The 13,594-nt window shown below is 25.9% G+C and overlaps 1 protein-coding gene and 2 pseudogenes across 1 annotated transcript; all 3 read right to left on the bottom strand.

Moving 5' to 3' along the window:
- Nucleotides 1-2,495: 2,495 nt before the first annotated feature.
- On the bottom strand, nucleotides 2,496-3,220 carry LOC136076421 (ATP synthase subunit a-like; annotated as a pseudogene).
- Nucleotides 3,221-3,375: 155 nt separating this feature from the next.
- LOC136076420 (cytochrome c oxidase subunit 2-like) lies at nucleotides 3,376-4,183 on the bottom strand (annotated as a pseudogene).
- A 6,703-nt stretch (nucleotides 4,184-10,886) lies between these two features.
- On the bottom strand, nucleotides 10,887-13,142 carry LOC136075899 (uncharacterized). Its single transcript, XM_065789342.1, has one exon. It carries the CDS (start codon nucleotides 13,140-13,142, stop codon nucleotides 10,887-10,889), a length of 2,256 nt encoding a protein of 751 aa, XP_065645414.1.
- Nucleotides 13,143-13,594: the final 452 nt, after the last annotated feature.

Raw genomic sequence — 13,594 nt, 5'->3', positions numbered from 1 at the left:
TAAAAAAAGTAAACAACGATAAATAAGAAATAAATCTTGATAAATGAGGGTCGTTTTCCATATAAGAATAGGAAAATAGATGAACAAAAAATGAAACAGTAATAACTAAAACTAGCATGTTAATGGTTATTAAATCAAACTTTAGATTAAATGAATTACTTAATAATCCTAAATTAAATCAACTTAATAAATTATAGTATAAAAAGTTATTATTAAAATTATTTTCATAAAAAACAATTCAAGAATTTATAAGTGTTATAATGATAATAACAAAAGAAATCAATTTAGCTCCTTTATTACCAAAAAATCTACCAAATAATCCGCATAATATGCTATTAAATAAAGGTAAAAGAATTATGATTAAAATCATGTTATAAATTTAATATATAAATTAAGAAAGAAATAAAAAATTTAGGGTTTAATAAGTAAAACAATGTATAATATAAAATAAAACCTAAATAAATAAAATTCAGATATAAACTATTTTTATTTAAAGAAATAATATTATTTCAAGAAACATAGAAGTTATTATTTTGAAATAAAAGTATTTTTACTATTCTTAAATAAAAACCTATTCCAATACAGGTAATTAATAAACATAAACATCCTGCTATAATATAGTTTTAATTTATTAAGGTAGAAATAAGAATAAATTTATTTAAGAACCCTAAAAAGGGGGGAATTCCTGCTATAGAAAAAATTATTACAACTAAAGCAATTGTTAAAATTTTATTATTCATTAGGTATCCGCTTAATTCTATAATAAATTCTATATTATTTTTATATAATACTAATATCATAATTATAAATAAGTTTGTAAATAAGTAAATAAGAAGATATAATAAACAAATCTCAATACCTATTATATTATTTAAGCTTAATGCTATAACGATAAACCCAAAATTAGAAACACCACTATAGGCTATTAATCTCTTTATTTTAGTTTGAATAAATCCAGCAATAGTTCCTATAATTATTGATAATGCTCCTAAAAGCATAAGCATTTCAAAATTATTATTAAATTTTAATAAAATAATGAATATAGATAATTTACATAAAGAAGATAATAATAATATTAATACAAGATCTGATCCTTCATAAATATCAGCAATTCAGTAATGAAAAGGGGCTAAACCTAATTTGAATAGAAGAGAAAGAATTAGTATAGAGTTACCAAAAGAATGAAAAGAAGATGTACTATTAAATACAAAATTAAATAAATTTAAATCCAATAAGATTGAAATTTTAAATAAATAAGCAAGACCCAAAAGAAAAAATCCAGATGAAATGCTGCTTAAAATAAAATATTTTAAACTTGCTTCTAGACTTTTTATATTGTTTCTATTTGAACCAATAAGAATTAATAAAGAAAAAGTTTGAATCTCTACAGATAAATATAGTATTATTAAATTGTTAGATAGTATTATTATTATTACTGATAACAAAATAAAACCGTATAAGATTAGATTTTCTAATCTTAAATGTAAATTATTTAAAATAATGATAAATATTATTATACTAATTCACAAAAAAGAATTTGTTTTAACAAATTGTGTGATTATAATAAGCGAAATTATTAATGGTATTAAACAAAAAAAACTATATTTATTTAAATATAAATTTAATATAACAAAAACTACAAGTGAAAATATTAATAAATTATTATAATCAAAGATCATGAAAATTATTACAGTTAAAGAATCGAACTTTAATTATACCAATCTGAAAGAGTTAAGAACCTCATCAATAAATACATATGTATAAAAACAATCATACAACATCAACAAAATGTCAATATCATGATGCAGCTTCAAAAGTAAAATGACGAGAATTAGTAAAATGAGAATAATAAATTTTAAGCAAACAGACTGATAAAAATATTGTACCAATAATAACATGAATTCCGTGAAACCCTGTGGCTACGAAAAAAATGGAACCATAAACTGAATCAGATATACAAAAATTAGATTCTAAATATTCTAAAGCTTGTAAAAATGTAAATAATAAACCTAAAGTAATTGTAATTATTAAACTAATTAAAGTTTGATTTCTGTTTTTTTGAATTAGACTATGATGACATCAAGTAACACTTATTCCTGATGATAAAAGAATAATAGTATTTAATAATGGAATGGAAAACGGATTTAAGGTTATTATCCCTAAAGGGGGTCAATTTATTCCTATTTCTATAGAGGGAGAAAGACTAGAATGGAAAAATGCTCAAAAAAAAAAGAAAAGAAAAATAATATTTCTGAAATTATAAATAATATAAAACCTAATTTTAAACCTGTTAAAACTAATTTAGTATGAGCCCCTTCTAAACTGGATTCTATAAATATGTCTGTAAATCATAAAACCATGAATAAAATTGCTAAAATAAAACTTAATAATAAAGGATAATAAAATCCTTTATGGAAATAGGCAACAGTGTTTAAGGTTAAGTATAATACACCCATTGATATACAAAATGGCCAAGGATTAGGGTTTACTAAATGAAAAGGATGATAATGTTTTTCCATTAATGTAAAATTAAACTATCTTTTAAATAAATTAAACACAAAAGAGTAAAAACATAAGCTTGAATAATTAAAACACCTATTTCTAATATAATCATAAATATTATAATCATTAATGGAAATAGATTTAAAAGAGAAGAAGAGAAACATATCATTTTAAATATAAAATCAGAAAGAATAGCTGATAAAATATGACCAGCTGTTAAATTAGCTGCTAAACGCATTCCTAAAGCTATAGGTCTAGAAATGTGACTAGCTAATTCTATAAATACTAATAAAGGAGAAAGACCTAAAGGAGCTCCTGTTGGCATAAACATACTTAGATAAGAACTTTTAAAATTAAAAAATCCAAATATTATTATTGATAATCATATGAAAAACGACAATCCAAAAGTTAATGAAATATGAGTAGTAGGGGGTAAAGTAAAAATAAAAAATCCTAGTAGATTAATTGATAAAAGATAAAAAAATAAAGTTGATAAAAATAATACAAATATTTGAGAATTATTTCCTAAATTTTCTTTTACAATTTGAAAAAAATGGTTAATAATCATTTCAAAAAACAATTGAATCCTTGAAGGAATTATAAAACTAAAGTTTAAAGCTATGAAAATTATAAATACAGATAATACTAATATTAAATGAGAATCAAATAAAAACCCAAAAATTTTAATAATTAAAAAGTGATCAAAATAAGAAGACATTATAGTTTTAGTATATTACATAATATAGAAAATTGTTTGAAATTATTTTTATTTGACTCTAAATTATTTGAAATAAAGTTATTTCTTATATTAAAAATCGAAAAAAAATTATAAAATCTTAAACTTAATAAAATTATTAATAAAAATAATAATAATAGTAAAACAAGATAGTGATTGAAATATAAAGATAAATCTAATTGAGACATTTTAAGTTTTGTTAATTGATCAATTTATAAATTTTTCTTGAGAAACAGAGTAAATAGAAATAGGCATAAAAGAATGATTAAGACCACATAATTCTGAACATTGACCAAAAAATTTACCAGGTCTATTAATAATAAAATTTAATTGATTCAAACGACCTGGAATAGCATCTACTTTTACACCTAAAGAAGGAACAGTTCAACAATGAATAACATCAGCACTTGAAACAATCAATTTAATTTTTGTATTGACTGGTAAAACAAGATCATTATCAGTTTCAAGTAATCTAAAATCACCTTGATTTAAATCTGCAGTAGGAATCATATAAGAATCAAATTCTATGTTTGGTGAAAAATTAGAATATTCATACGATCAAAATCATTGATGACCAACTATTTTTACAGTTAAAGAAGGTTCAACATTTTCATCAATAGAATACAATAAAAATAAAGAAGGTATAGCTATAATAACTAATATAATTGCAGGTATTAATGTTCACACAATTTCAATAAAATTATTTTCTAATAAAAATTTATTATAATTTTTGTTAATAATTACAGAAAATAATAATCATCCTACCAATACAAGAATAATTACCATGTAAAACATAGTATCATCATGAAAAAATATTAAATTATTACTACAAGATGAGGCACTTTCCTGAAAAGAAAGTTGATTTGTTTCAGGAATGTCTTTATAAATAAAATTATTAAATAATAAACAAGTGAAAAAACTTATTAAAAATGTTAAATTTTTCATAAACAGAGGGTATTGGATTTGAACCAATACTAATAATTTTGAAGACTATTTGATCTACTTAATCGACCCTCTTTATTAAATAATTACTTTAGATTTTTAGATTCTTTCAAAATTTTTTTATTAGTTTTTTTAATTAACTAGATGAAGCTTTATTCCTTTCGTACTAAAAGTCTAAAGTAATTTTATAATTGTAGATAGAAACCTTCCTGTCTTGCGACGGAATGAACTCAAATCATGTAAGATTTTAAAGGTCAAACAGACCTACCTTCAATAACTACTGCATTATTAGGATATCTTAATTCAACATAGAGGTGACAAACTTTGTTTTTGATAAGGACTCTAAAACAAAATTATCCTGTTATCCCTAAGGTAGCTTTTATTAATTAATCGTTATTTATTGTTTGTTATAATAACGGGTCATTATAGCCTACTATAGTAATTGTTAAATTGTTTAATTATACAATAAATAAATTTATTATATTGCTTATTTTTGTTATTTTTAAAAAACAGTCGCCCCAACTAAACTACCAAACTTTCTAATTTTAATAATTTTTTATTATTACTTAAAAAAAAGTTTATAGTAAAGCTCTCAATTTTAAGGTCTCTTAAGGATATCTTAATAATAATTAATAAGGATATCTTAATAATAATAATCTTAATAAGGATATCTTAATAATAATTAATAAGGGTCTCTTTGTCTTACAATTTTAAATAGCATCTTAACTATTATTTCAATTTTAAAAAATTTTTCTTAAGACAGTGAAAAATTCGTGTAACCATTCATTCTTTCCATCAATTAAATGACAACTAATTATGCTACTTTATTACAGTCAGAGTTACTGCATCCATTTAATATTATTTAAATTAGATTATAATTATTTTTATATCATTGGGCAGGTTTCACCTTCAATATTTTAGAGGGTTATGTTTTTGGTAAACAGTCGATATTTTATTTTGCCGAGTTCCTTAAGAAAAAATTAATTTATTATTTATCCCAATTTGATTTAGATTTTTACAAAATGTGAACTAAAATTTTCTTGAAAAATATATTAATATATTCCTTATAAATTGAGAAATTGTATTACCTTAATCAATTTATTAAATTAAGAAAAAAATAGGATAAATTTAATTTTACTAATGCTTATATTATTACTCTTTTAAAATTTTCATAATGTATTAAAAGAAATTTCATTACTATTTTCCACAAAAATGATAATAATTGACTATATTATAAAATTATAATTTTTCTAAAGTAAAGTTTTACGTAATTTTTAAAATATAGCTGATTCTAAGCTTATTTGCTTTTTGTCTAAATCATAAATTTATTTCTAAGTGTTTATAAGGTTCATTGATGTTGGATATAAATTGTTTTTTACTCGTTAAATAATCTTTGCATTAAATAACTGCTTTTTTTTAAAAAAAATTACTTATATAAATTTCATGAAAAACCAGCTATTTCTTAACTCGATTAGTTTTTCACTGCCAATTGCAAATTATCCAAAAATTTTTATCATTTATTGGGGGGCGACTGAATAAGTGCGAATTTCATAACTGCGAATCTGCATAAATGCGACTGGCATAAGTGCGAACTGGCATAAGTGCGAACTGGCACAAGCGCGAACTGGCATAAGTGCGAATCACTTGCAAAAACTGGCATAAGTGCGAACTAGCACAAGCGCGAACTGGCATAAGTGCGCTAAAAGAATTTGCAAACATTGGCATAAGTGCGAACCGGCATAAGTGCGAACTGGCATAAGTGCGAAACAATTGCAAAAACTGGCAAGTTTGCACTTATGCCAATTCGCACTTATGCCAGTTCGCACTTATGCCAATTCGCACTTATGCCAATGTTTGCAAATTCTTTCGGCGCACTTATGCCAGTTCGCGCTTGTGCCAGTTCGCACTTATGCAAGTTTTTGCAATTGATTCGCACATATGCCAGTTCGCACTTATGCCAATTCGCACTTATGCCAATGTTTGCAAATTCTTTCGGCGCACTTATGCCAGTTCGCGCTTGTGCCAGTTCGCACTTATGCCAGTTTTTACAACTGATTCGCACATATGCCAGTTCGCACTTATGCCAATGTTTGCAAAAATTTTCGGCGCACTTATTCCAGTTCGCATTTGTGCCAGTTCGCACTTATGCCAGTCTTTGCAACTGCTTCGCACTTATGCAGATTCGCAGTTATGAAATTCGCACTTATTCAGCCTCCTCTTTATTGGTTTATTCTATAAATTATTCACAATTAGATCGTTAAGTTTCGGGAATAATTAACTTTATAAATTATTTAGCCTTATAGCTTGCTAATTATATTTTTATAAGCCCATTATACAAAAGGTAAATGATTTTCATTTTTTAATATAAATTATTTATTAATTTCCTTCACAGTACTAGTTCTATAGATATAATCAACTGTTTTATTTTGTAAATTCAAAGAAAAAATTATGATTTCAATCGCCAATTCAAAAAAAATTCTTCGGTTTTCTTCTCTCCTAAAAGAGGATCACCCGACCCCCCCCCCCCCCAATCCTATATAATAAGCACCAATCCCCCCCTTTTTTCAATACTATTTATATGTGAATACCACTGTAAATTTTCATCCAATTTTACTCCTAAAAAATTTATGAATGATTCTCTTTTAATAAAAGTGTTATTAATTTTGAGATCTGGTAATTTAAGAGGAATATTTTCAGAATTACTTGATGAAAAAGTATACATTTTGTTTTATCCGCATTTAGTGAAAGTTTATTACTTTCAAACCGTTCACTGACTTTACATAGCTGTTTGTTAACTATTTTAAAAAGCGATTTAACATCTCTGTGAGAAAAAAAAAGATTAAAATCATCAGCAAACAAAATTAGGTCTAAAAGATTTGTTGATATGTATAAGTCGTTTATGTACAACAGGAATAAAAGGGGTCCTAAGATAGATCCCTGAGGAGCCCCGCAAGTTATGGAGTATGGAATTGTATTTGTTTGATCATAGTATAAAAATTGCTTTCTGTTTGTCAGATAATCTTTGAACCAAAATAAGTTTTTATTTTTCACTCCGTAGTTTTCGAGTTTTGTTATTAGAATATAGTGATTTACGGTATCAAAAGCTTTGGACAGATCAATGAAAACTCCAAATGTAAAACAGTCATTATCTAAGGCGTTAGATATTTGATTGGAAATTTCAACTACTGCGTGTTCAGTAGAATGTTTATTTTTAAAGCCAAATTGTTTGCAATACAACATATCATTCTCAGTTAGATGATTATAAAGTCTGTGATACATTATTCTTTCTAGCAATTTTGAGAAACATGGTAATATTGATATAGGCCTGTAATTTAAAATATTTGACTTATCTCCAGATTTAAAAATTAGTGTAATACGGGCAATTTTTAACTTATCAGGAACAATACCTGACTTTAATGAGAGATTGAAAATGTGAAATAAAGAAGGTTCAATGACGTAAAATACTGATTTTACTATACTAATTTTATCAAAACCTTCACTTTTTTTTAGTTTTGAGACTGCTAAAAGCAGTTCTCAACTCACTCAGTTTTAAATCAGTTTCATCCATAAATTTATCATTAGTTTTTAAGTATGAATCGAATGGAATGGAATTATTAGGAATTTTAGAGGCCAGATTTTGGCCAATATTAACAAAGTAGTTGTTTAGTTCTTCAGCTATAATTGATTTTTCATAAACTAACTTTCCATTAATTAAAAGATTTTTTGGCAGCGTGCTTTTGTTGTAATTATTTATTCCAATTAAATCCTTAATTATATTCCATATTTTTTTAGTGTTTCCTTTGGTTTTTTCTAATAACTGAGCATAATAAAGTTTTTTTGAGTATTTTTTGGTTCTTTCAAATATATTTTTATAATTTTTGTAAATTATTTCATTTTTATAAGATTTTTTTTAAGATATTTTATATATAGTTTTTCTTACTTTTTTGAAGATTTTAGTAAACCTTTAGATATCGAGGGAGTTTGAGCGACTTATTATTTATAATTTTTTTTATTTCTGGAAACGCTATTTCATATTGTTTGTAAAATTGATTAAGAAACAATTCATATGCATTATTAGCATCATTTGATTGCAGTACTAGATCCCAATCAACGTAATTTTGTAAACAGTTTTTAATTTTTTTTAAGGAGTTTTCAATGATCTGTCGCCGAACTGAGGTGGATTTTGTGGAAATATTGTTTATTAAAAGGTTATTTGTAGCTAAGAGTGTAGGAAAATGATCCGAAATATCGGTCTGTATTATACCTGTTTTAAGAGGGTTATAATGAAAGTTGTTAGTTATGATGTTATCAACAAGAGTAGAAGACCTATTTGTTATTCTTGTAGATTTGTTTATTGTTGGGATAAGGTTATTTTGTAGAAGAGTGTTTATAAAATACTTAGCATTAATATTTGAGGCAATCAGGTTGATGTTAAAATCTCCGACCATATAAACATGTTTTTTTTTATTTATAATTTTGTTTAGAAATGTTTTAAGATGAGTTTTAAATTTTTTTAAGTTTCCAGATGGCGATCTATAAGTAGTATTTATAATTGTGTTTCTTTCAGCATTATTTACTAAATCAATGCACTAAGACTCACAATCTGTTTCATTGACGCAGAGATCGTTACGTAAGACAAAATTTATTGAAATGTGGATATAAATACAAACGCCCCCACCTGTATTTACTTCACGTGCTTGATGAGTTGATGTGTAATTAATTAGTTCAAATTCGTAGTTTGTTTCACCGCATTTACACCAAGTTTCTGTCAGACAAATAATTTTAAAATCGTGTTTAATTGTATACAAATAATTTTAAAATCGTGTTTAATTGTATCCAATTATATTTTTAAATTTTCAAAGTTTATAAAGGCTGAAGTTGGGTCTACACTCTTAAGCCGAATGGTTCTTCAAAGAACCTTTAAGGGTTCTTCGCGTTGACGCTGGTGGAGCACCCGTAGAGGTTCTTTAAAGAACCCTTTGAAAAGGTTCTTCGGAAGAACCTTAAAGTAAGGTTCTTTAAAGAACCTTTAAGGGTTCTTCGCATTGACGCTGGTGGAGCACTCGCAGAGGTTCTTCAAAGAACCCTTTGAAAGGGTTATTTGGAAGAACCTTAAAATAAGGTTCTTTAAAGAAGCCGTTATAGTTCTTCATCCAACCGTTCGATATTTTTGCATTGTTGCTAACGTTGCACGGATACTTTTTAGACTTCTTGAACATTTTTTATTATTAAATATCAATATGATATATAATTATTTAATAGACTTTTAATATTTAATTATAATTATTTAAGATATTTAAGCTAGTTGCTTAACGCCAAAATTAAAATGTAAACAATGACTTTTCTAAATATATAACATATATTTCAATATATGGCAATAAAGAAAAAAAAAACTACTTTTTTAAATATAATATTTTCAAACAATTAACAAAAATAAATTTTATTTTACAATCCAATTTGACTTGGTCTTCAATTGTAAAAAAAATAAAAATGTTTTCTAGTGTTAAATCCATTGTCCAATATATAAATGTTTTTTAGATGTACAAATAAACGCGAGATTTCTGTTGTCGCATTCGATCGAAGAATTATCTAAAATTTAATAATGATATATATATATATTATATATATATATATATTTTATATATATATATATATATATATATATATATATATATATATATATATATATATATATATATATATATAATGTTCATGTTGTTTCACATGTTCATGCTGTTTCTAATCTCCATATTACTATAATATGGAGATTTGAAATATATAAATATATACATAATATACTATTTTACCTGTTTTTGTTAATATTGAAGCAATAACATTTAATATCAAACAACTTTTTTTATATTTTATAAATTTCGACTTTGCCACATACAGTCTATTGCGTCCATTTCCATATAAAGCTTTTCGTTTGATGCAGTTCTTTATCAAGATATTTACTAAATCTCATTGTATCATTTCATTTCTTTAATATTTTAATATGTAAAATAATTATAGTTAAAAATATATTTTTAAAAAAATTAGAGGTTAACTTTTTGTAGTCTTGTGGACTTCATATATGAAGTATATATATAACAGAATACAAATTATTTTGGAAATATTAATTAGAAACTCACAATAGCATGGTAACGCAGCAAATTTAAACTAGGAAATGCATTCCTTCAATAATTGTTTATATATTACTTACTATTTCAACAAATGTTTAATTTGCTATTTATACTATTTTAAATAATTGTTTTATTCAACAAATAATAATATTCATTTTAAAAATATTATTTCGAATTGACTCTCTTAAGATTATTATTCCAGTTTCCCTTTTACTGTGCTTTTATTAAATAACAAAATATTCACATAAAAAACATAACAGAAAAAGTTATTTAAAACACAAATTTCTAAGAGTAATATAGGTGTAGCCATCTTGTAGTATATATGTATCAAGCAGTTGATAGTCACAAACTTCATTTGGTAAACATATTGACAAAGTTTCATCTTCTTTAACTCTGAACGCATGCATATGTGCATTATATTTGTCACAAACTAGCAGCTTACCACAAAATACCCAGAGTTGTCGAAATTGAATAATGTGAAATATCTTGAAAAACAAAGGAATTTCTTCAGTGTGTAATAAAGATAAAATAAATGTATCGTGCAAATGAAACTGAATCCCATTTATATTAATAGCATTACATTTTTAAAGAGTTTCTTTTTTATCAAAAACATCATTGACAAAAAAAGACATTAATTTCTCCTGAATACAAGTTGACAAACTATCAAAAGTAATTGAACACAGATTAGAACTTTTATAATTTTCTTTAAAGAAGTCAGAGGATGTCATTTCCCAACACTGTCGTAGCTGATGTCGTTTTGCAAGCGAGTAGCTTATGTTTTTGAAATTTCTAATAACAGAAGCCAACTTTTTGAAATACAAGTGTTTTGCTTCAAAACGCATACACCATAAATACCGCAAAGGTCCATATTCATTGATTAGACGAGCATAATGAAGCATGAAATGAAATTTAGGTGTTAAATTATTGGGAAACAGTTCAATGAAATTCTGCAAAAAGTGCTCTACTAAAAATTGAAGGTACGACAATACAGTTTTGGAAATTTTTGGAGCAAATATGTAATCTGCAATATCTCGAAGCTGTAAATATAGCAACCAATACATATTGGATGTTGGTATGTGATTGCCAATTATAAACGGCAGTAAACGAAACATACAAAACTTTTGTGACGCAGAACCAACAAAGTTGATAGAAGTACCATTACGTGCAACAAATGGTACCGGCTTGTTTTTTTTGTCATTTCTACCAATTTCAAAAATATTAAGTTCCGTATTAATCTGTTCCACTGTAATAAGGTGTTGCTCTTTAAACTTTATTAAAATTAAGCTTATTAATTGTGGTATGATACCTTCTAACACATCGTGCATAATGTCCGGTGGAAAAGACTGTGTAACATTAAAGTATGATAGATCGAGTAAAGGACAGCGTTTTTCAACTCCATACATACTTGAAGAAATGAGACCTTGACCAGAAATCGCAGCCAAGTGATAATGGTGCATTTCATCAGTTCGAATTCTCGTATCGCATTCAGTCATAACTCTATTTTTGTCAGCGTAAGAAGTCATACACTGACGACAAAAACGCCCTGAATTAAAAACGCGACGAAAACCAGCAAGTGCATGAGCAGAAAGATTATCAGCAGATATAGTTGCAATACCTCCAAATAATCGAATCTGCTTACCATCAACAGTGGCTAAAATACCTTCATTTTGCAATGTCAGCAAATCCTGAATTAACGGTCTTAAAACTTGCTTGTAAGTTTTATATTTCTTAATGAACTTTTCTTTTACAAGAATACATAAGTTTATATTTTGAAGCTGTGAAATATGTTGTTCTTCAATGTTCCCTAAGAAAAAGTAAAAAGCCGAGAGTTTATGTACTGTACGATGGGCACCTATAGGATTACACACCTCAAACTCATCACAATATAAATGAATTCTTAATGCATACTTGTCATCTTTAAAAACATCATGTTTTTTAAAAGTTAAACCATCCGAATATGAGCATAACAAATTTGTATTATTAGACTCATCTTTTTCAAGTTTTCGTTTGATTGAATTCCAGATAAACTCATTTTCAACTAACTTTTTTAGCAATGGTAAAATTGGTATATACTGAAAAGTTTCACTTTTTGATGCTGTTAAGTTATCTTGATATAAATTGTCTATTATGCTGTGCAATTTTATTTCTACTGGCAAAATAAGACCTAAATGAGACTTGCTAAATGAAATAATTTTTTTGCTAGAATTAACTTTAGATAAAACTGTATCCAAAAGCAAATCACAATTTAAAAGTTCATTAAAATCACTACTATATATAAATTTGTTGCCAAGTTGCTGCTTTATAAGATTGGAAAAACAATTGTTAAAATATGTCAGCAAAGATTGAACTTCATTGGCTACATTAATTTGCACAACAGATGGTATCGAATGCCTTTCTGCTATTGATACTATAAACATTGCAAAATGTTGCTGTATATTACTAAGCAGATTGTCTAGTGGAGACATAGAAGTGCAATCTAAATTAGAATGAAAATATCTAGTAGCTTGATTGTTACGGTCAGTGATATTATCAAACTCTTCAATTGTGTTATCAAAAGTGAATAAATTTTGTTCAACTGGTAATATTGTTTCACAGTTAATATTTTTAGACTCATTGATTTGAGCTGCATTGTAAAAGAAACTATGCTTCCTGCGCATATGTTGACGTAAACTTTTGACAGAAGGGTATTTAGCAGGACAACCATCAATATTGCACATTTGTAAAAAACCAACCGTATGTTCATGCATAATATACAAATGTTGCAAATACTTGTTAAGCGAATTTTTCTGTGCACCACATGTACAACAAGTAAAACATAAGATATCATTACTTGCAGCCATTTAAAATAATAAATTAGTTGCTAAATAAAAATATATTTTTTACAAGTTTACTGAAAAAATCATGCATTTTTTAGAGTTACATAAAAAAAAAAACTAGGTTTACTAAAGAGCAAAGGCTACCAGAAAAAAAAATTATTAACTTAAAATTGCCAATCAGTTAACTTAAATTATTAGTAAAATATATGCTATACTTATAAATACCTATGTTATAGGCTATTCCTATATTATATATTATATTTTAAGCATAAACAAAACTTGGACAGGCTGAAGAACCACACAATTCGAATAAAACAGATGTGGGTTGCCAACCCCTGGGCTATACTATAGACTTATATACTATACACCTATACTATAGGCTATACTAGTCTACACTACCAGGCTAACTATCCTACTTTTTAATGTATATATACACAACCCTTGGAAATAGAAAAACTCAAATCAGCAATAAATCA

Source organism: Hydra vulgaris, chromosome 02 (assembly GCF_038396675.1).
Source record: "Hydra vulgaris chromosome 02, alternate assembly HydraT2T_AEP".
NCBI classification, from domain to species: Eukaryota; Metazoa; Cnidaria; class Hydrozoa; order Anthoathecata; family Hydridae; genus Hydra; species Hydra vulgaris.
The sequence above is the reverse complement of the archived record's forward strand: the minus strand, read 5'-3'. Positions and strand labels throughout refer to the sequence as shown.

Excerpts from the sequence above, each read along its gene's own strand:
- LOC136075899 (XM_065789342.1), bottom strand. The coding sequence starts at position 13,142 with ATGGCTGCAAGTAATGATATCTTATGTTTTACTTGTTGTACATGTGGT.